The sequence below is a fragment of the Sesamum indicum genome, linkage group LG1 (genome assembly GCF_000512975.1).
Source record: "Sesamum indicum cultivar Zhongzhi No. 13 linkage group LG1, S_indicum_v1.0, whole genome shotgun sequence".
Classification (NCBI taxonomy): Eukaryota; Viridiplantae; Streptophyta; class Magnoliopsida; order Lamiales; family Pedaliaceae; genus Sesamum; species Sesamum indicum.
The window spans coordinates 1,755,214-1,773,754 of record NC_026145.1 but is presented as its reverse complement, the minus strand read 5'-3'; the positions used below and the strand labels follow the sequence as shown (position 1 = coordinate 1,773,754).

Genomic DNA, 18,541 nt, shown 5'->3' with positions numbered 1-18,541 from the left:
TTGAATTAAATGAATGAGAGTAAGTATTCAGTTGACTTTACTTTGTTGTTCTTACTTCTGTAATTTTCGTATATTGAAACAAAAACCACAGATCACTAATCAACTAATGAAGTTGGATTGCACATTTGATGACAACTATGAAACCAACTTCTGATGATTGGATCTGAAATATTCCAAATCGAAAATAGGTATCGAGGGTTTTATTGTGACTTGCACTAAATATTGCATCCATATGATGGGTACCGTGTTTCATAGGTGACAGCCGCATGACGTCTATCCAATTTTAGTGGTTGGTTGGCAAAGGTTGTCAAGCCGACTGAACTGATTCGCGGGAAGTCGTCATATGGAAGTTTGTAAGGCTTGATCGGTATGATTTGAACTCATCGACTCCGATAGTATGGGGTTTAGTCCTCAAACTTTAGGATCCACACAATCTCATATATAGGACGACTGTATCTAATACTTGGTAAAATATAACCATGTTCTGATGTGGTTATAATAAACCTTATTCCAGTGCAGTCAGAACATGTGTGAAGACTGGTAAGTTCCAAAATTGGATCTGTCGCCTATCATAAGATGATAGTGATCTTCTATGCATTCTGATGTATGTTGTGTTCCCGAGAGTCTGTACACACAGCGGGTGATCAAATAGAAAAGTATTTTTCTATATCGATCAAGTGGAGAGGGGGGTTCGTTATAATTTATCCGTGATTTTTTTTAGTTTGACACGTTGAAAGATAATAAATTAAAAAAAATGATTAAGTAGATGTTAATAATTGGTTATTTAAAATAAAAAAAGGAGGGAAAATTACATTCACATTCCATGAGATTTGACATAATTATAAATGCCCCTTTGATATTTTATAAAATTATGTAATTATTTGGAGGTATGAAATTGTCAATTTTGTTTTTACTATATTTTTTTTTAAAAAATTAAAAACTTATAGAAAAGTCGAACGAGATGGATGACAAAATTTTAAAAAATTATAAAAAAATTTATCTACTTCGTCTATGAAAAAAATAAAAAAAATAAAATTATAATTTTTAATCCATAAGAACATTTTGATCAATTCGTCATAAAAAAATAAATAAAAATCTCACGAATTGGACTAATTATAGACGATAGTTAAAATTAAGCGGTATTGGTAATTTTTCAAACAACGAGCATTTATAATTATACCAAATTTTAAGGGAGGTCGTTGTAATTTATCCTAAAAATCAATTAAATGAATTTTGAAATTCAATAATAAATTTTCATGGGTTTTTGAATAGGAAATTTTCATTTCGAAAAGTATTATTCCAAAAATTTTAGAAATTGTTTTTCACTTTGGTACAGAATATATTTTTCTTTTTCCCTATCGATTACAAATTTGATGTTCTCGAGCAAATTCCTTCCTAATTCTTCACCGGATCTCATGCCCGCCACCCTTGTGAACTACAAGCCGCGGTTCCACAGCGGCGCCCTCCGAGTCCGCCGCTCACCCACTTACCGGAACCCTTTTGGTATTTGCAATTAGGGAATTGAGCCGAAATTCCTAATTCCTAAATTGCTTGTCCAGCCTTTGTACCGTCGTCGCCGCCACTACAAAACCGTTCGTCCTCTTTTCTCTTGTCGAGAATAAGGTTAATTACTTACTTTTTGCATTCTTGATTTCCGCTATGTGTGTACATATGGACTTGCTGGGAGCGAGCTAGGTGACATTCTTCTTCCTTTATCTTTCTTCACTATTCCGACAAGGCAATGGGTGAATTCAAGAGCAGCGTCCATGGCCCTTTCCGCCTTCTGCCACTACCACAACAACCCTCTCTCGTTCGTATCCCCTTTCTCCTCCTTCTCTCTCTCGCTCTCTTACTCCCATCGAACAAGTTCTTTAGTAACGGGAATTACATTCTTTCACATAAATCGGTTTTTCAAGATGAAGAAGATTATTTTCTTTTCATGTATTAATTTCAATATTTATGCTTCTTTTCTTTTGTTCATTCTCTTATGCTGCAATTTATTTGTCTGAATGTGTTTTTGTTTCAGAAACAGGTCGCTCTGGAGTTCTCAGTCATACCCTAATTTATTTGAAGGCTCTCATAAAATCTCAGAAAATCCCAGGTTTTTCCTGCATCCTACGATCTGAATCGCATCTTCTGGCTGAGTTCCCTGAAACTTTCTATAAGAAAATGGACGGAGATCTTGAAATCTCACTCGACAAGCTCCCAATAAAACGGCTGGAAGCTCTGGAGGAAAATGGCTTTGAACGCTTCCCCTCGTTAGTCCAACACTTCCTTTTCACCATATATACTAAAAGTAAAAATTGGTATACAGATTGATAATGCCAGGTTGGTGCATATTTTCTGGCAGTGATGTAGGTTATGATGAGAAGAGAGTCAACTTGATAAGGAGAATAGACTTTGCTTGGGCGGTGGAGAGAGAGGATCCAAGTAAGAAGCAGAAGTCTGAAGGTGCAAGTGCTAAGGAGGGTACATCAACCAGTCAGCAACAATGGCCATGGCAGAGCTTGGTGGAGAACCTGCAGTTGGCTCACCAAGAGCTCTCCGTCATAATCGACCTCATCAACACGGTAAAGAACTTAAGTTATTCGCTTTTGCATTTGACAGTTCGTTTCTCTCTGTGACTTGGTGTATGTGGGTGAAGCAATGTACACAATGCTTCAAAGTATAATTGCAGTTCAGGTGAGTTCTGCTTTGAGTGTGTTTAAGTTAATAAATTCCATTAGTTATGCAAATGCTTAACTGAAGCTACTCTTGATAGGTATTTTAAAAGTTCATATACCAGTATCATAATTAGAGCATGTCCATATATGTCAATTTAAAATTCAACAATTAGAGTTTGACCACATAGATCAATATTGATGGCCATTACAAATACTAGTACATGTAGGATAAATCATGATATTTGTTTAATCTTCTGGTAATATCTCTGCAATGCATCATCCTCATGGTAGTCTGTTGTTGCTAAGCCATTAATCTAGCTTCTTGTTAGGAGAATTTGAATTGCTTGCATTTGTGCATTGATTGGGGTTTAAGTTTTAGATGGATGTGTCCTTTAATCAACTTATTTCTTGGCATGTTACTAAATCAATCAGATAGGCTGTGTCAACTTGATGAACTGTATGGAACTGATGTTTACAGCATGCAAGCCTTCTGGATACCTCTGTAGTACTAAGTGTAGTTCTGACTGCTTATTTGATTTTACTGAATGATAGTTTCATTTTGCTTTCTTCTTTCCTTTTCTCTCTCCCCTTCTGCACTTGGTATGTAAAACAACACCGTTCACAGAAGGAATTGTTGTGAAAAAATGGTGATAGAGTAAAGTCGAGTCTTAATTAATTTTCTGTTCCATTAATGTTCCACATACAGGTAGAGGCAAATGATGCTGTAACAGTTGCAGGCATGACACGGCCAAAGCAGTTGCCAAACGAGCATCTATCTGACCTTGCTGTGTCTACGGCTACCAAGCTACAGTGTTTCCGGGTATTAGAGGCTTTCTAGATTTGGCCTTTGTCATGAATAAAAAGAAAATTTTAAATTTGTAGGATATATTGGCTGTAAACAATATTTAGATTTTTTAAGTGTATTCTATTGGTTTTCTGGCAGCTAGAATGTCAATTTCCTTTCGATGCCTAACTTTTTGCATTTAAATGCTATGGTACATTATGTTTAAGGTCTTATGTTGATTTCCAGAATCTTGGAAAATACTTCAAGCAATCTGCCAAATCATTAGAAGAGCAAATAGCAAGAGAAGCTAGATTTTATGGTGCCCTCATTAGGTACGTTGTGAATGCCCGAGAAAGCCAGTTTGTAGTTACATAATGCCTCTGGGGCATCTCTTTTCTCCTCCATGTTGATGTTAATCCTAGTGCGTTTCCTTATGGATGCTAGACTGCAACAAAACTGGAAAATTAAACGACATCGATTGGTGGCTGCTGCCTCTGGCAATGAAGGCTTTTATATTGACTTATTTGACAATTCCTTATATGATTCGGCTGCTATATTTCGTCCATCTTCCTTGTCTACAATTCCTATTGAGCATGATGCAGCTGGAATGCTCGCAGTGAATTTGCCTCAAAAATCATGCCACTCTCTTCAATTTGAGGTTCTTGGTTTGAGCTCTGCTTCTAATTTGGGGAAATCGGGCGTGACCAAGACACCGGCTGGGGGCAATGATTCTTCGAAAGAACCTGGGAAGGAATATGCAAGCAATGACGAACGGGTGAGGGAAATACATTTAACCCTCCGTGAAGTTCATCGAGCCATACATGATGAGCAGGTATAATATGCTCAAATATGCTCACGATCTTTTTCCATATTACTTATCCTCATTACGTCGACCACAAGCTATGCAAAAAAGGAGGATATTTGCTGCCAGTTTGTATGTAACTTCTTATTAAACTTTTGTTTTTCCAGGTGTTTGATTTGGTAAATCGTGAAGCATGCAATCCATCATTAGGTGTGAACCTGACCGGCATAAAAGAGAACTATCTGCGCCTAAGCATAGGTCAAGGAGCATCTGTTTCCATTTCACTTGTACCATCTAGTCAAGATGATGAAACAAATGGTGCATCACATAGAAACACCACAGAAACTTCATGTGTACCTTCGGCGTCAGTTGATGGACCGAAGTTTGGAGGGGTCGATAAACCAAAGAGATTTGGGATCCCAAGTCCGCTTGGTTTTGAAATTTATTTGCGACAAGTATTTCATGAACATGTGTTTGTGAAAGCGAAAAACAAGGCCATGTCTTCGTCTAGAAGTCAAATTTCTGGCCAACCACTTAAGGAGAATTCGAACATTCTTGGTCATTTCTGCATGTCTCTTGCTCACAGAATCTTCTCAAACAAAGTCCTGTCTGTGCTGGAAAATCTGGTATAGACTGGATATCTTTCCTGACACTTTGACTTAATAACATTTCATTTTAGAGAAATTTTTTAGAAACAAAAATTTACTTGAAATGATTATCGTAATATTAATAACTGTAAGAATTTATAAATTGGTGCTTGTGCTTATGCATAGATGGACTTAGATGTATTTTTTGAACTTGCAGGTCTACAGGACACCATATGTCCACTTGGTTTCTCATCCGACCTGGCATTCTCGGACATCTTCATGGACACTCTCAGTCAAGATTCCTCAATCCATACTTCATGCTGGTAGCCAAATTCCAATACCTACTGCCGCCGCTGTGAAGAACATAAGATCTCAGTTTTGGACCCGGGTACTAGTGATCGATGATTCCATTAGAGTAGAAGGCGAAGGTGCTCCAAATGTTGTTGGCCTATTCAGAGGGAGGCCTGACACTGTCAGTTCTATTAATGGATATGACTGTGACTTGGTTGATCTTCCTATAATACTCCTCCAGCAGGTATGTGAATCATATATACAATATGTATTAGACAATTTAAATTGAGATTATTGTTGCGTGTTTGAGGCCCATGTAATTTCCCCAGCTGGAAACCGTGGTTGTGCTTTGTGTACGCATTCTAAGGTAAACCAGAAGAATTGCTAATTGTGTTTGTTCTTTCTGAATATCCACAGTAGCATACAGAAAAACATTTATTTGCTAGAGGCATTCCCTTAAAGTTAATATCGCTCGTTTTTCCCTCCCTTTGAAACTGCACTTCATAACTGATGACTGATGTTCACGCCCCTTATGGTTGAAATTCATGAAGGGAACTTTTGGAAAATGTCCAAAAAAGTTAAGAACTTTTGGAAGATGTCAGGCGTTGTTAAGGCATAATATACTCCTAGCTTGTATAAGGCATATCAGACTCATAGCTTACACTTTTTTAACGTTTGGAGAGTATGGTTAATGTTCCATGGACGCACTTAAAACTAATTTTTGCAGAAATTCTTCTGCAGGTCGCTAGTCAGATTATCCAGTGGCTGCATGAGGAAGCCCTTACTGTTGGTATCAAGGCAAACAGAGATTTCTTATCCCTTGCTTTCGAACTGGATCAGGGTGAAATAGTTCGACTGGTGGCCCATGTGGACCCCGAAGATACTAAGGGATGCATCTCTTGGTGGTTAACGGTGGATGATGGACTCGTGGAGGAACACAAGCTTCATCCAGACATGTCTGATGTTGAATCAGAAAGCAGGAAATTCTTAGGATATTTGTCTCTGGAAGTGTTGTACTCCACATTGTTGGACTTTTTGAACTTGTGCAGCTGTTGAGGGATCGATCACGGATGCTCCTTTATAGCCACGTGTACTTGAATTTCAGTGACATCTCTTCTTCACATGAAGGTATACGGATTCTCAATGATTCATATCAAACTAGCAGGTATAAGTTTTTTCCAAGTTCATATGCTTGCAATTCCAATTATTATGTTTTGGAAATAAGTGTGAAACTAATGTGTCGTGCTGCCTGAATTAGCGATTTTAATATTTACCGGACATCATTGATTTACTTAACTTCGGAATCATGATTTAAATTAATACTACATTTGTCTGACCGCTCAACCAATATAATTAAGAAAATAGTGATATTGCAAGTAAATTAGAAAAGACTAGAAAGAAAAAAGAGACATGCCTACATGGCTGAGTTCATTTTGTCATTATAAACACAAGAACTCCAAAAAATATGAGTAATTATGGTTCAGCACCGTCACATAATTAAGTAAATATGAGCAATTATGGTTCAGCACCGTCTCATAATTAAGTAATGTCGTAAAATTGTAATTTTACGTTGGGAAAATTCCATGGATCAAACAGTGCATTGAACAGCCAGTGAACAACGGAAAATTTCTTGTAATTAATCTATTCTTGCGATTGACACCTAAACCTTAGGTTTTATGCGACGGCAAGTCCTAATAATAACTATTCTCCAAATAAGTTATAATAACTACTAACATGAGGTTATTAAAAATCCGATATGCAGTCATCTGAAATCATATGCCAAAACAAATTCTGCGAGTATGAACAAACCCCGGCAAATAATTTTACCGAACGATGGAAAAACCAAAATTCACAGGATTATGCCATAACAACAGGGAGCATATGTCAGGACCTGAACCGAAATATTGGCATGGTTAATGATCCAATGATATGCTTCTCTCGGACAATGTCTCTATTCAGCACTCGTAATTCACTTGTACCTTATCAAGGCAAGAATTTTCGTGCAAACTTGTGCCTCTCAACAAATAAACAGGGTCAAGCAGCGGGCAGGTCTTGTTTCTGGGAACTTTCTTCAGTTCTTTTTGGGTTTGTAATATATTTCCAGCAGCGCTTGTGCACCCCGCTTATTTTCTTGGGGGCATCTGCAACTGGCACACCTGAAATAACTCAATTGCATCAGCGTTTATCAGCTAGTTTCTCTGGATTGCATACAGTAATACGAAAAAGAGAATATCCTAAATGTGCAACGCGGCCCAGAAAAATTGGTTTCCAAATATTCTGAAGCTTTAATAGAATCAGATGAGCTCTCTGCACATGATTTAAAATTTGACACCGACATTTCTTCTTTCTATGTAAAAAGAAAACATTGATTGCTTTCGTTTGATTACAAAGAGGATGAAAATGCATTCAATTCCCATTTATCATAAGTCGATTAAATGTAAATTGAATAAAAGTATCCTGCATAAAAATATTACTGTTATCTAAAGATTCAAAACTGAAAAGCCAAAGAAATGCTTTCCAAGATTTATATTTCTTTTGGGAAAGAGAGAAATTACCATCTTTATGAGCAATTCCCCAAGCCTTGCCATGCCTTCCGTCCTGAAAATACCACATAAAAATCTATTAGAATACATAATGTAACAAAATTACAAATCCAAGACTATAAAAAGATTATATAAAAGCAGTACACAGACTCCAAACTGAAATGTGTTGTAACCAAAAACAGTCAAATTAACTATTAAACACTAATAGTACAAAAGATGGAATAACCAGAAAAGCCCAGGTATTTATAGTAACATTAATAGATAATTAAGAAAAAACTAGATGCATGATGACCATTATACATTCGAAAACAATACAACATGATTACAATACAAGAAAATGAAAAAAGATAAGACTTTACTTTGTAGAGATTGATTTTAGTTATCTCATAAGAGACACCAGTCCAGTGCGTTTTGGCCATGTGATAGCCAATACCCCAGTTGGGCAGAAACTGGGCCACCTCAAACAAGTTCTTCTTCTTCCTCTTTGGCTTCTTGGCTTCACCACCAGCTGCCACAGCATTTTCAGCAGAACTGTTGATGGGTGTTGTGGTGCTAATGTTGCGTAGAAAGCTGAATGAACTTCTGAAGAGAGCTGAGGTTTCTTCAATTGCGAATGGTGCTCTTTTTGCAAATAGAGCTGTAGCCATTGCCAGATCTGAGAGTTGATGCCTGTTTGATTAATTCTTTCAGCATTTATAGCTCAAAAAATCCAATTGAGTTCTTGATGCTCAAGAAATGTCAGTGATTGCATAACGCCTATTTATAAAGCTCCGTCTTTGAAATAAATAACATGATTGAAAGAGCTGTAAAATTAACACATGGAAAGCTGCAGCACAGAATCAGAGGATTTACTTAGGCTATTCTGTTAACAAATTCAGTCTTTGAAGTCTGCTCTAACCATCGATATTTATTTATTTTTTTGAAAGCTCAACCATCGATGTAGAAAGCAGTCTTTAGAGTAGAAGTTAGGGGTGTAATGCCGAACTTGATCATTTTTGGTTGGCTCAAGATCGATTTATTTTTTATAGCTCGAGCTCAGCAAATTGTTTAGTTCAAGCCCACCGTTCACCCCAACTGTTTCTCCTTCACATATCAAATCAGTTCATATCCATTTTCATTTCTTGAAGCACCAAACCAATACAGAAAATTCAAATTGGTGTATAAAAATAATATTTTAGCATTCAAGAATTACATATATCTCCAATAATATAGATATAACAATGATAAATATAAACTTTCAATATATGTTTAACACCCCCAAAAAAAGCGCTGATTGTAGATTTTATTTTTATTCTTGCGAATACGATTTTCCAGAATAGCTCGAAATGCTATTGGAGATATTTGGAGAATTCAATAATATGAATTAGTGCTGATTGTAAAACAAAATATTAACAAGTATAAAAAGACTAGAACAACACCACAAAAATTAAAGAACCATTTTCTCCTCATAGGCGCCGCCCATACACAAGCCGACGGTGAGACTAAGACAGTGAGATGTAATGTCAAACCTGTTCGAGCTTCTTGCTTGGCCGACAGAACAGCAATCGCCTTCCTCGTTACCGCTGGTAGATGGATTGGGGCTTGCAATCGTTGGTTTTGAGGCTGGGGTTTAATCCTTTTAAGATTTAGATTTGGAAATTGGGGAGAAAGAAAAAAAAAAGAGTGGAAAGAAACGAGAAAGAAATTGGGCTGGTGATAGTGAGTGAAATTTGAGAACTGAGAAGAGTGAGAAAGAAATTAGGGTTTAAGAATTTAGAGTTGTGAGAAAGAAAGAGAAAGAGGGAATGTATATTTCTTTTTTGGGTAAATATCATTTTTGGTTGTTTAAGTATGTTATTTATTTATAATTGGTCCTTCATGTTTTGTTCTTATCAAATTTAGTCCTTCAAATTTTAAATTTCATCAATTTGAAGAAAGATCCGTTAAAATTTTAACAAAAGATGATAAATGAGCTAACAAGTAGTGGAACCCACACATTCACCTTAACAAGTTAGTAGCTGACCACTAAACTAAACTTAGTTCTAATTATTGACCTCAATAATTCTGATATAAATTACAAAATGTTAAAAGCATCTCAAAATTATATTGAAAAAATTCAAAATCAACCAAAATTAATGATTCTAATAACTATATCAAATTTCAATAAATTTCTATATACCTAACCAACTAATATAATACAAACACTAAATAATGTCATAAATGGTAATATATAAAAATACAAAAAAAAAGACATAAAATTCATAAATAAATACATAAAACTATGTCATCAAATACATAAAAACAATCTCGAAAATATTCTAAACATCTTAAAATATAATTAAAAAATTGGTTCCATCACAACAAGAACATTTATTACCTGTTTTTTTTTCTTCTCCTTAATTTAGCTCTTAAATTGCGTGGCTTCTAGGGTTTGTGAAAAGAAAAATTCATTTGGATTGTTGCCAGAGATTGGAACTATTTCATCCTTTATGGGAGAAATTCACAACGATAAGTAATATTTGAGTTATTTAAAAAGCCAAGAAAGAGATTTGGTGGAGCGGTGAGGCCTCCCACGTGTTAAATTGAAGGCATGTACCTCATTTATGATTTTATTTTTTAACAAATTCATTAAAATTAAAGATTTTTTAGTGGAAGGATCAAAGTTGATGAAACCATTAAATTTAAGGGACTAAATTTGATCAGGAAACATGAGGGACCAAATGTGGATCAGTGGCTCACTTGAGAGACCAAAAGCAATATTTACCCTTTATATAAAATTATTGGTGACATTTGAAACTGTTGGCTTCTGCAATTTTTTATACACAAACTATTAATTAGTTTAGTACTAATATAATCAGTAAAGATATAGAAAATATATACATCAAATTATCAAAATACTTGCATACAATACAAAAAAAGGCAGAATTTGATACGGGTAAGAAAATTGTTTCAAAATCCGTTCTATATTGAAATGGATTTTGGAACACATAAGGAACAGAATTTAATAGATGACATCATGATCTTCATTTCTTTAATTTAAATTTTGGATCGGACAAACTGTTCCTACATTTTTAAGCGGTGAGCACATATGAACACCTCACTATTTTACTTATATATATGTACACACATTCACAAACACACATATATATATATATGTATATACATATATACATAGAGAGAGAGAGAGAGAGAGAGAGATCAAACACACACGAGATCACAAGATCAGTGCCTCTTTCTTTTTGTCTTGTGAATAATCAATAATAATAATAATGGGGATGAGGAAATGCTCAGAGTGTGGAAGAAATGGTCACAATTCAAGCACTTGCAGAGTTAGGGTTTTGGGAATTAGTCATCAGAGTATGAAGCTGTTTGGTGTGGAGTTAGTAATGGTAATAATAATACTCATCATCATCTTGGTTTTAGTTTAGTCCTACCACTAGTAATGCTTATATTTCGAGGAAAAAGGGTACGTGTGATAGCCATTTCTGCAGCAGCTTGGGAAAGGCGACTGGAGAGGGATTTCCCAGAATTTTGTCACTACCACAACTTCTACTCAACTTGCTACCCATCCACAAAACTATTTTCTTCCTCAAAATAAGCATAGGCCTACCACTCTCTCCACTGCGGAGTACCTACTGCACTCGCACAACAATAATACCTGATTGCAGATTATTTAACAATCCTGCAACTCAGAATGCGCCAAGCTTGGAGCTCAGCCTAGCGTCTCCGCTCCACCCACCAGTGTCGGAGGGAGATTCATTGCTAAGAAAGCGTGCATCGCAATGAGGTCTTGTTCACCTACTCATAAAGGCGGATAGCACCTTTTCTGGCATTCCCACTTCTTGCCTACCAAAACATATCCTATAGCCATATATAACACAGAGAGGGAGCATGGGAGAGATTCTCCTAATGCTCCACTTACTATGTGAGTTTGTACCAGACTGAGAGCTGTTGTTCCAAGAAGCAGCATGCACCTTCCACTGCAAAAATAAAAAATAAATGAAAATCCCAAAAAGCACAGAACATGACATATCTCTCCATGTGCTCATCATAGTGTTCACACACAAACAAATAATTCTAGATGACAGAATATGAAGTGGTGACCATTAAAGTAAGCCATTCCTTTCTTGTATGCCAAATACTAAAACTTTTGAAATGGGAGATTAAGAAGATAGTCGATTAAGTTAACTAGACAAAGTTGAAGCATTTACCTCAACAAGACGAAGATTGGAAGCATGACTGCATGATTAGCAGCACAAATGCAAATTCCCCTATTTGTGCCCAAGACATTCGACCTACATGGTGCAGAAACCAGATCTCGATTGTAATAAACACATCTATCAGCAAATCATAAAGTGCGATATAAACACGTTAGCTCTTACAACAGCTAAAATTTTGTTGCTGTAGCCAAATCCCTTGACAACCACAGAAATAACAGCAGTTTTAACAATGACCAGCAGTATAACTGATGCCAGCAAGATGTCAACATGATTCCACAGAAAATGAACATGGATCAGCAACCCAATGCTAGTCAGGAAAAGAGCAGCAAATAGGTTCCGAATAGGTTCACCCTGCAACAACAAAAAAACAAGACCCATGTGAAGCCATGAAACACAAATTACCACAAGACATTTTGCTGTTCAGAGATTGCAAATATACCTGGAAAAACCTGATTCCATATGTGCAAATACACAACATGAATCTAGTTAGTTTGCCTCTACAATGAAAGAAAAGCTAAAAGTCATCTTACTTGTTCAAGCGTATGTTGAGCAAGATCAGTTGTTGATATCATCACTTCAGCAGCAAATGAACCCAATTCCAGACCAACACCAAGCTTTTCACTACACTGAAACCATATAAATTGTTAGATATTGGTTCATGCCAATATAAAGAGCCCATTCATATGAGTTGAGGTACTGGACATATGGAATTATTTAATGCAGAAGAGAAAACGTTCTTCTGTACAATGTAGACAGCATGAACATAACGCAAGCACACAAAAACACATACGCGCATATATGTGTCTGTGCATTGAAACTGAAATAATTCAACAAGATTTGAACCATGGAAATGGGACCAACCCAGGTTACGAGTAGACAAAATGCAACTGAGGCCAATTGATAAAGTTCATTGGTCTGCTAAAGAAGACAAATATAGCCCGGTAAGTTATAACCAATTAAAGCATCCTGTTCAAACTAGTTCATAGATAGACATTATCTCATTAAAATTTGTGTCTGTTGACTCTAGAAAACAAAGCAAAAGGAAACACAAAAAACCTGAGAAAACAAAACCTTACCTGAGATGACAAACTTATCATAAGTTTCAGGAACCAAGGCACACAGGTCTGTGACATTACATTATTGATAAAACTGCCAAGAAAGCCAGCAATACCACCAACCTTGCTGATAGATTAATCAGTGTGATGCTTAACAAGTTGATATAATGCTTAAGAAGTAGATCAATTAGTCTGTCAACTTGGTCCAAGCAGCTAGAAAAGTTAAAAAAAAAAAAAAAAGTTAAACACAAAATGCTTATTCCTTCAAGGAACCACTACATGATTTGCATTCATCCTCACGTGTTTCTGGTGAGGGTCCTATTCTTTGTAGCAAGTCAGACATGAGTAAATGGATAAGGAAAATTTTGAGACATGCTAAAAGCTCTCAGAAAACTGAAAAAGAACAAACCCTTTCACTATGAACTCAAGCATGCAAGACAAGCAAAGAAACAAAATACCATAGATTTTCTTTTTTATTAACCCAAAAACAAAACTAAACAAAATAAAAATTGATAAACAAAGATTCTCCGTCTTATCCAAATTATAAAGGTTAACTGAATTCTTTTGCAACTCCTCTTAAAATACATTCTTCTCATTTCAAATGCCATGCCAAGTAATTTTAAAGAAAGCAAAAAAAAGCTTTCCCTTGTTCAAGGAAATCCAGTCTGTAAGAAATGAAAAGTAACAAATAAAGCCAATTCTTGCATTGTACTTTTCAGTGCCTGTTCTAGACAGATAAACCAGCAAGCCAATATTGTAGAAATTGAACCTACGATTTAGTCATGGACATAATTCCCGGTTCCACCCAGCACCGGAAGCAGGGCAAACAGTAAGCCCATGGCACAGTCCTGAAAATGGGATATCCAACATTTTTTAAAATCGCTTATGCATTTTGGACGATATATGCTGATCATTTGTAAAGAAGCATGAAACATATAGAGCTCAAGAGTCTACAAACTATGAACCCAAAGGCCTGTCTTTTCCATTGAAGCCTTTAACAATGCCAAATAAAGAAAACGGAAATTCTTTTATTTCTTGAAAAGGGTGGTGTGTCTTATTTTACATTGAAATTTTAGATCAAAGTTTTTTGATAACAGAACAGTTCCAAGACAGTTAAAACTGAAGATGGAAAGCATACTTGCCTTGATTGGAAGGGAAGGAGCTGCTGCAGTCAGTCAATGTTTTCCTCACGTTTTTTCTGGAGCAGCACGAAGTGAAAAAAACCAAGTCCTTTAGACAGCAGGGGTCTGTTATTTTCAAATATAAAAAACCACAAATCATAACAAGAGGCTTTTGTAGATTGCAGCTGAGAAACTTCCAATGTATTTCAAACTATGCCGACAAACTTCCTGAATGCATGAACATGCTCAATCCTCCTCTTTTGAGCCTCATCTTTACCTTCCAATGCAGTTAAGGTCCTATAAAGATCCCTGTGAAACTTCAAGAACTCGGTTTTATAGCTCCACTTATCCAAAAACATATTATTCTCCATCATAAAGCCAATGACCTCCATAACCCTCTCAAAGTAGCCTGCCCTGATAAAATTTAAAAGCAATAGCTCATACAAATCTCTGTTGTATACTGTATTCTGATTCTCCATGCTCCTTTTGATGTCCCCCCATAAGATTGTGATTTCACGATACATTCCTGAAGAACAATATCCACAAATCAGATGGAAAAAAGTTACAGCATTAGGCTGGATCTTCATCTTTTGCATTTTGCGGTATGTCTGTGTTGCATCTTGAATCATTTTGGCCTTTGTGAAGAAGTAGATAGAGGAATTGTACTCATGAACGAGAAAGGAAACTGCTTTGTCCTCTTCTCTCACATTTTGGATGATAGAGTTGGCCAAATCTGATTTGGCCATCGAATCCGAGGTCCGTTCATCTTCAGATTTAGAAACAAGAGAGGAGAAAGCCATTTCATCAGGAAAACTTATGGCAAGGTCGACTCTCCTGATTTGTCTTACTAGCCCTTCCGCTTCCCTTAACATCTTTTTATGGTAATAAGCAGCCAAAAGGGATGTATATGAACTTTCCCTGACACAATATTTTTCTGATTCCAAGTCGTCTAAAATGTCATGAGCAGTCTCAAGCCATCCCAAATATATGCAAGCGTCGATTACATCTGAACAGGACCTGCTATTTCCTTCTGAACTTAACATATTATGGATGCCAATAAGAAGTCTTGAGAGCCCATTAATTCTCCCAGATCTCTTGTATGATATTATGAGCTTGGCCAAACATTTGTTGCTAAGGACAAACTTCCCACTCTTATATAGGATAAGCTCCTGCTTGTTGTGCCCTTTATAGACAAAATCCCTCTGCAATTGCTGGGGTAGAAACTGTAGTCTCAACCCCATCCTAATATTGTCAGATCCAATTGAAACGCTGCAGGATTTCAGTTCTTCTTTCTGACCCCTTTGAAAAGTACTTGACTCAGAACATCTACACAAGTCCATTAACAGTGCAGATGCACCATCAATATCATTAAACTTAAAATGCAAACTTAGCAGAGAGTCATAAAACTGCTGATAATGCGGAATCAGAGTAACTGGAACCATATCCACATAATCTTTGAATTTCTTTAGCTCATCTCTCATGCCATTCATTTCATGTATGCGAGCAATAATAACAGCAGTGTGGCCATCTGCTATGGCTCCTAATTGTGGCATCAATTCTATAATCTGCTGACCCTTTAAAGGACTTACAAACCTCACACAGGCATCAAGAACAAGGTTAAAAATTGTCACATCAGGCTTCGTCAACTCTGCTTGAGCTGATTTGTTCACAATTAACTTCTGGAAACAATAACAAATGTGATCCAAAATATTTGATGCTAAATAAGTTCCATTTTCTGTCTTGACTAAATGTAGGAAAATCATTCGTAATACATCCAATGGTGGTAAACTCCTCTTCTCTACCATCAGTCTAAGAATGCTTGATGCTGCAACAGGAATTTGAGCCCTGGCCAAAGAGAGGGCCAGCTTTGTCATCATTTCAGGTCGAAGTAGAACTGATTTCTCTTTTGAAATTGAAAGAACTAAATCACAAGCCCTACGAAGGCATTTGGGATCGGCCGAATACGACGACTCAGTTACCAGATTAGCCACAAGAAACTGATCAGGGAAACCATAAAGGCGCTTGAAATCCTTGTAAGTTTCCCACGCCTCATCAACTTGGTGTTCCTTCAAAGCACTTTCAAGCTTTCCCAGCAATATCGAGCGAGAGGCTCCTTTCCAGTATAAGTTTTCTCGCTTTCCACCGATAGCAGAAAATCCTTGCAAAAAGCAAGTACGATAAGGCTTATTGTATCTATTCAGTTGCTGAGAACTCTTCGTATGACCAAATATCAATCCTAAGAAACCTCTTTGGCTCTCTCTTACTAGTGACCCCACCATAGATATTGGAAGGAACTATCACGCACCACACTTAGATTACCACAATGTCCAGAAATCACCTCATTCATATAGAAAGAAATTCACAATAGAATCATCATTATGCTATTAGAAAGTGTTGAACCTCATGGACATTGTCATATACAGCTTGCACGATGCCGAACTGGTCGAAAACAAGAACACCTGCTCGAAGCTTCCCCATAGAACTAATTCCTCTGTTTGAAGAATTGAAAAAGAAAATCTAAAATAGTTAATAAAAAATGGCTTATTTATTAAAATAAATAAAAATAGTACTACCTTTTAACAATAACAAAAATATACTTGTATATATTATAAATTTTCTTTTATAATTTTCATGTTTGAGTCGTGTTGGAATCGTGGACCCCATCCACGATTTTGAGTCGTGGATGGATATATTAGTAATATCAAATTATTAATGACAAATAATATTTGTAATAGTTGATTATATTTTTTTAATTAATATACTTTTAAACTTATTATTAATTATAATTAGTAAACTATTTAAATTTATAATTGTTAATTAATAATTAAAACATTAATATTTTTTTAAAAAAACTAAATTTCATTTGAGTCGTGGATCATGGATGAGGTCCACAACTCAAACAGGAAAAATTAAAAAAAAAATCCAAATATATACAAGTCATGGATCATATCCACGACCTGTTATATTTTTGTTATTGTTAAAAATATAGCACTAGTTTTGTTTTTTTTATTTTTTATTTATTTTAATAAATAAGCCTCATAAAAACTATTCAACATGTCATTCTTTTGCATCCTTCATAAAAACAAGCTCATAAGTCTCTTTTGACACGTACAAATATTAGAACCACTAAAACCATAATCATTATTTAAAACTCAAAATTGTTAGTTTCATGAAAATGAGAAATGCATAGAGATTGCAAGAACAGTACAAGGAGGAGGATAACAAATTAATTGGAGCTGAGAATCGCTTGGCAGTTACTTTGAAATCTAGCAAATAGGTAGACAAATTATGTAGTTGAATTTGATTCCTCATAGTATCTTATGTTCGCCATTTCAATTGTTTGGATCACATGTGTGGCCTTGTATTTTCTAATGCTTAATTCCATTATGTTGGACACGGCATATCAATAATTTTTCATCAGAAAAGGTAACAAAATAGCATGGAAATTATCTGCTACATGAATAGCATTAAAAGCAAATTGTTCAGTTCGAGCCCACCATACACCCCAACAGTCTCCGGACTCTCCCCTTCACATACCAAATTGGTTCATATTCACTTTCATTTCTTGAAGCACGAAACCAACACAGAAAGTTCAAATTGGCGTATAAAAATAATATTTTAGCATTCAAGAATTACATATATCTCCAATAACAAATATTTAACAATGATCAACTTTAATTATATGTTCAAAATCCAAAAAAAAAAAAGTGCTGGTTGCAGGTTTTATTTTTATTCTTGCGAACACGAAAAAGGGATTTTCCAGAATAGCTCGAAATGCAATTGGAGATTTTTGGAAAATTCAATAATATGAACTAGTGCTGATTGTAGAACAAAAATATTAACAAGTATGAAAAGACTAGAACAACAATACAAAATTTAAAAAACCATTTTCTCCACATAGGCGCCGCCCCTACACAAGCCGACGCTGAGACCAAGACTGTGAGATGTAATGGCAAACCTGTTGGAGCTTCTTGCTTGGCCGACACAACAGCAATCGCCTTCCTGGTTGCCGCTGGCAGATGGATTGGGCTTGCAATCGTTGGTTTGGGTCTAGGGTTTTAGTCTTTTAGGATTTAGATATCGATATTGGGGAGAACGAAAATAAAAAAGTGGGAAGAAACGAGAAATAAATTGGGCTGCTGATGAGAAGAGATTAAATTTTTAAAAGTTACTGATCTTATTATATATATAAAAAGAAAAGAGATTAATTTTTTAATCTAAAGTACGAAATAGTGATTGATCATATTATATATATATAATAAAATAATAATAAGAGTAAATAAAATTATTCAACCATCATCATCATCATTGTTGTTGTTGTATTTATTATTATGATCTTTAGATTAATTCATAAAAATTATCAAATTTTGACATAAATGTATGAGTAATAAAATAAATTGCATACTATGAGTAAAACTGAGAGTTTATATAACTTTTGTTGCGTCAGTATTTTTTGTCGAAAACTAATAAAAGATGGTGAAGTGTGTAGTAAATTT

General features: G+C 35.6%; 4 protein-coding genes across 11 annotated transcripts; 1 reads left to right on the top strand and 3 right to left on the bottom strand.

Moving 5' to 3' along the window:
• LOC105173880 (mediator of RNA polymerase II transcription subunit 17) lies at positions 1,349–6,423 on the top strand. 3 transcript variants are annotated; one of them, XM_020693475.1, is made up of 10 exons: positions 1,349–1,623; positions 1,739–1,810; positions 2,027–2,258; positions 2,351–2,570; positions 3,370–3,483; positions 3,694–3,779; positions 3,892–4,279; positions 4,417–4,875; positions 5,054–5,371; positions 5,869–6,423. In XM_020693475.1, the coding sequence occupies exons 3-10, from the start codon at positions 2,170–2,172 to the stop codon at positions 6,181–6,183; spliced, it is 1,989 nt and encodes a 662-aa protein (XP_020549134.1). In that variant the 5' UTR covers positions 1,349–1,623; positions 1,739–1,810; positions 2,027–2,169; the 3' UTR covers positions 6,184–6,423. The 3 variants fall into 3 exon arrangements, with proteins under 3 accessions (XP_020549134.1, XP_020549135.1, XP_011094122.1); XM_020693476.1 differs by lacking the exon at positions 1,739–1,810; XM_011095820.2 differs by having other exon boundaries at positions 1,349–1,810.
• On the bottom strand, positions 6,740–9,468 carry LOC105173744. Of its 2 annotated transcripts, none has more exons than XM_011095648.2 (4): positions 9,179–9,468; positions 8,030–8,339; positions 7,683–7,725; positions 6,740–7,283 (listed from the first exon to the last, which is right to left on the bottom strand). In XM_011095648.2, the coding sequence occupies exons 2-4, from the start codon at positions 8,315–8,317 to the stop codon at positions 7,162–7,164; spliced, it is 453 nt and encodes a 150-aa protein (XP_011093950.1). In that variant the 5' UTR covers positions 8,318–8,339; positions 9,179–9,468; the 3' UTR covers positions 6,740–7,161. The 2 variants fall into 2 exon arrangements, with proteins under 2 accessions (XP_011093950.1, XP_011094010.1); XM_011095708.2 differs by having other exon boundaries at positions 8,030–8,325.
• On the bottom strand, positions 10,901–14,198 carry LOC105173393 (K(+) efflux antiporter 6). 5 transcript variants are annotated; one of them, XM_020695779.1, is made up of 8 exons: positions 14,067–14,198; positions 13,698–13,772; positions 12,946–13,051; positions 12,731–12,787; positions 12,400–12,495; positions 12,032–12,220; positions 11,861–11,944; positions 10,901–11,629 (listed from the first exon to the last, which is right to left on the bottom strand). In XM_020695779.1, exons 2-7 carry the CDS (start codon positions 13,712–13,714, stop codon positions 11,921–11,923), a joined length of 489 nt encoding a protein of 162 aa, XP_020551438.1. In that variant the 5' UTR covers positions 13,715–13,772; positions 14,067–14,198; the 3' UTR covers positions 10,901–11,629; positions 11,861–11,920. The 5 variants fall into 5 exon arrangements, 4 of the variants coding, with proteins under 4 accessions (XP_020551438.1, XP_020551441.1, XP_020551446.1 ...); XM_020695782.1 differs by having other exon boundaries at positions 12,731–12,784; XM_020695787.1 differs by lacking the exon at positions 12,731–12,787.
• Positions 14,217–18,168, bottom strand: LOC110011252 (pentatricopeptide repeat-containing protein At4g17616). Its single transcript, XM_020695773.1, has 2 exons — positions 18,004–18,168; positions 14,217–16,536 (listed from the first exon to the last, which is right to left on the bottom strand). Exon 2 carries the CDS (start codon positions 16,322–16,324, stop codon positions 14,252–14,254), a length of 2,073 nt encoding a protein of 690 aa, XP_020551432.1. The 5' UTR covers positions 16,325–16,536; positions 18,004–18,168; the 3' UTR covers positions 14,217–14,251.

Bases quoted from the DNA above. Each gene is read 5' to 3' on its own strand.
- LOC110011252 (XM_020695773.1), bottom strand. From the start codon at position 16,324: ATGGTGGGGTCACTAGTAAGAGAGAGCCAAAGAGGTTTCTTAGGATTG.
- LOC105173880 (XM_020693476.1), top strand. From the start codon at position 2,170: ATGGACGGAGATCTTGAAATCTCACTCGACAAGCTCCCAATAAAACGG. The intron at 3,780-3,891 runs GTACGTTGTGAA...TATGGATGCTAG, and splicing joins TTTTATGGTGCCCTCATTAG to ACTGCAACAAAACTGGAAAA. The intron at 4,876-5,053 runs GTATAGACTGGA...TTGAACTTGCAG, and splicing joins TGTCTGTGCTGGAAAATCTG to GTCTACAGGACACCATATGT.
- LOC105173393 (XM_020695779.1), bottom strand. The intron at 12,221-12,399 runs GTAAGATGACTT...TTGTTGTTGCAG, and splicing joins CTCAACATACGCTTGAACAA to GGTGAACCTATTCGGAACCT. The intron at 11,945-12,031 runs GTAAGAGCTAAC...TGCACCATGTAG, and splicing joins GCAACAAAATTTTAGCTGTT to GTCGAATGTCTTGGGCACAA.
- LOC105173744 (XM_011095648.2), bottom strand. From the start codon at position 8,317: ATGGCTACAGCTCTATTTGCAAAAAGAGCACCATTCGCAATTGAAGAA. The intron at 7,726-8,029 runs GTAAAGTCTTAT...TGGTATTTTCAG, and splicing joins CTAAAATCAATCTCTACAAA to GACGGAAGGCATGGCAAGGC. The intron at 7,284-7,682 runs GTAATTTCTCTC...GAGTTATTTCAG, and splicing joins GGGAATTGCTCATAAAGATG to GTGTGCCAGTTGCAGATGCC.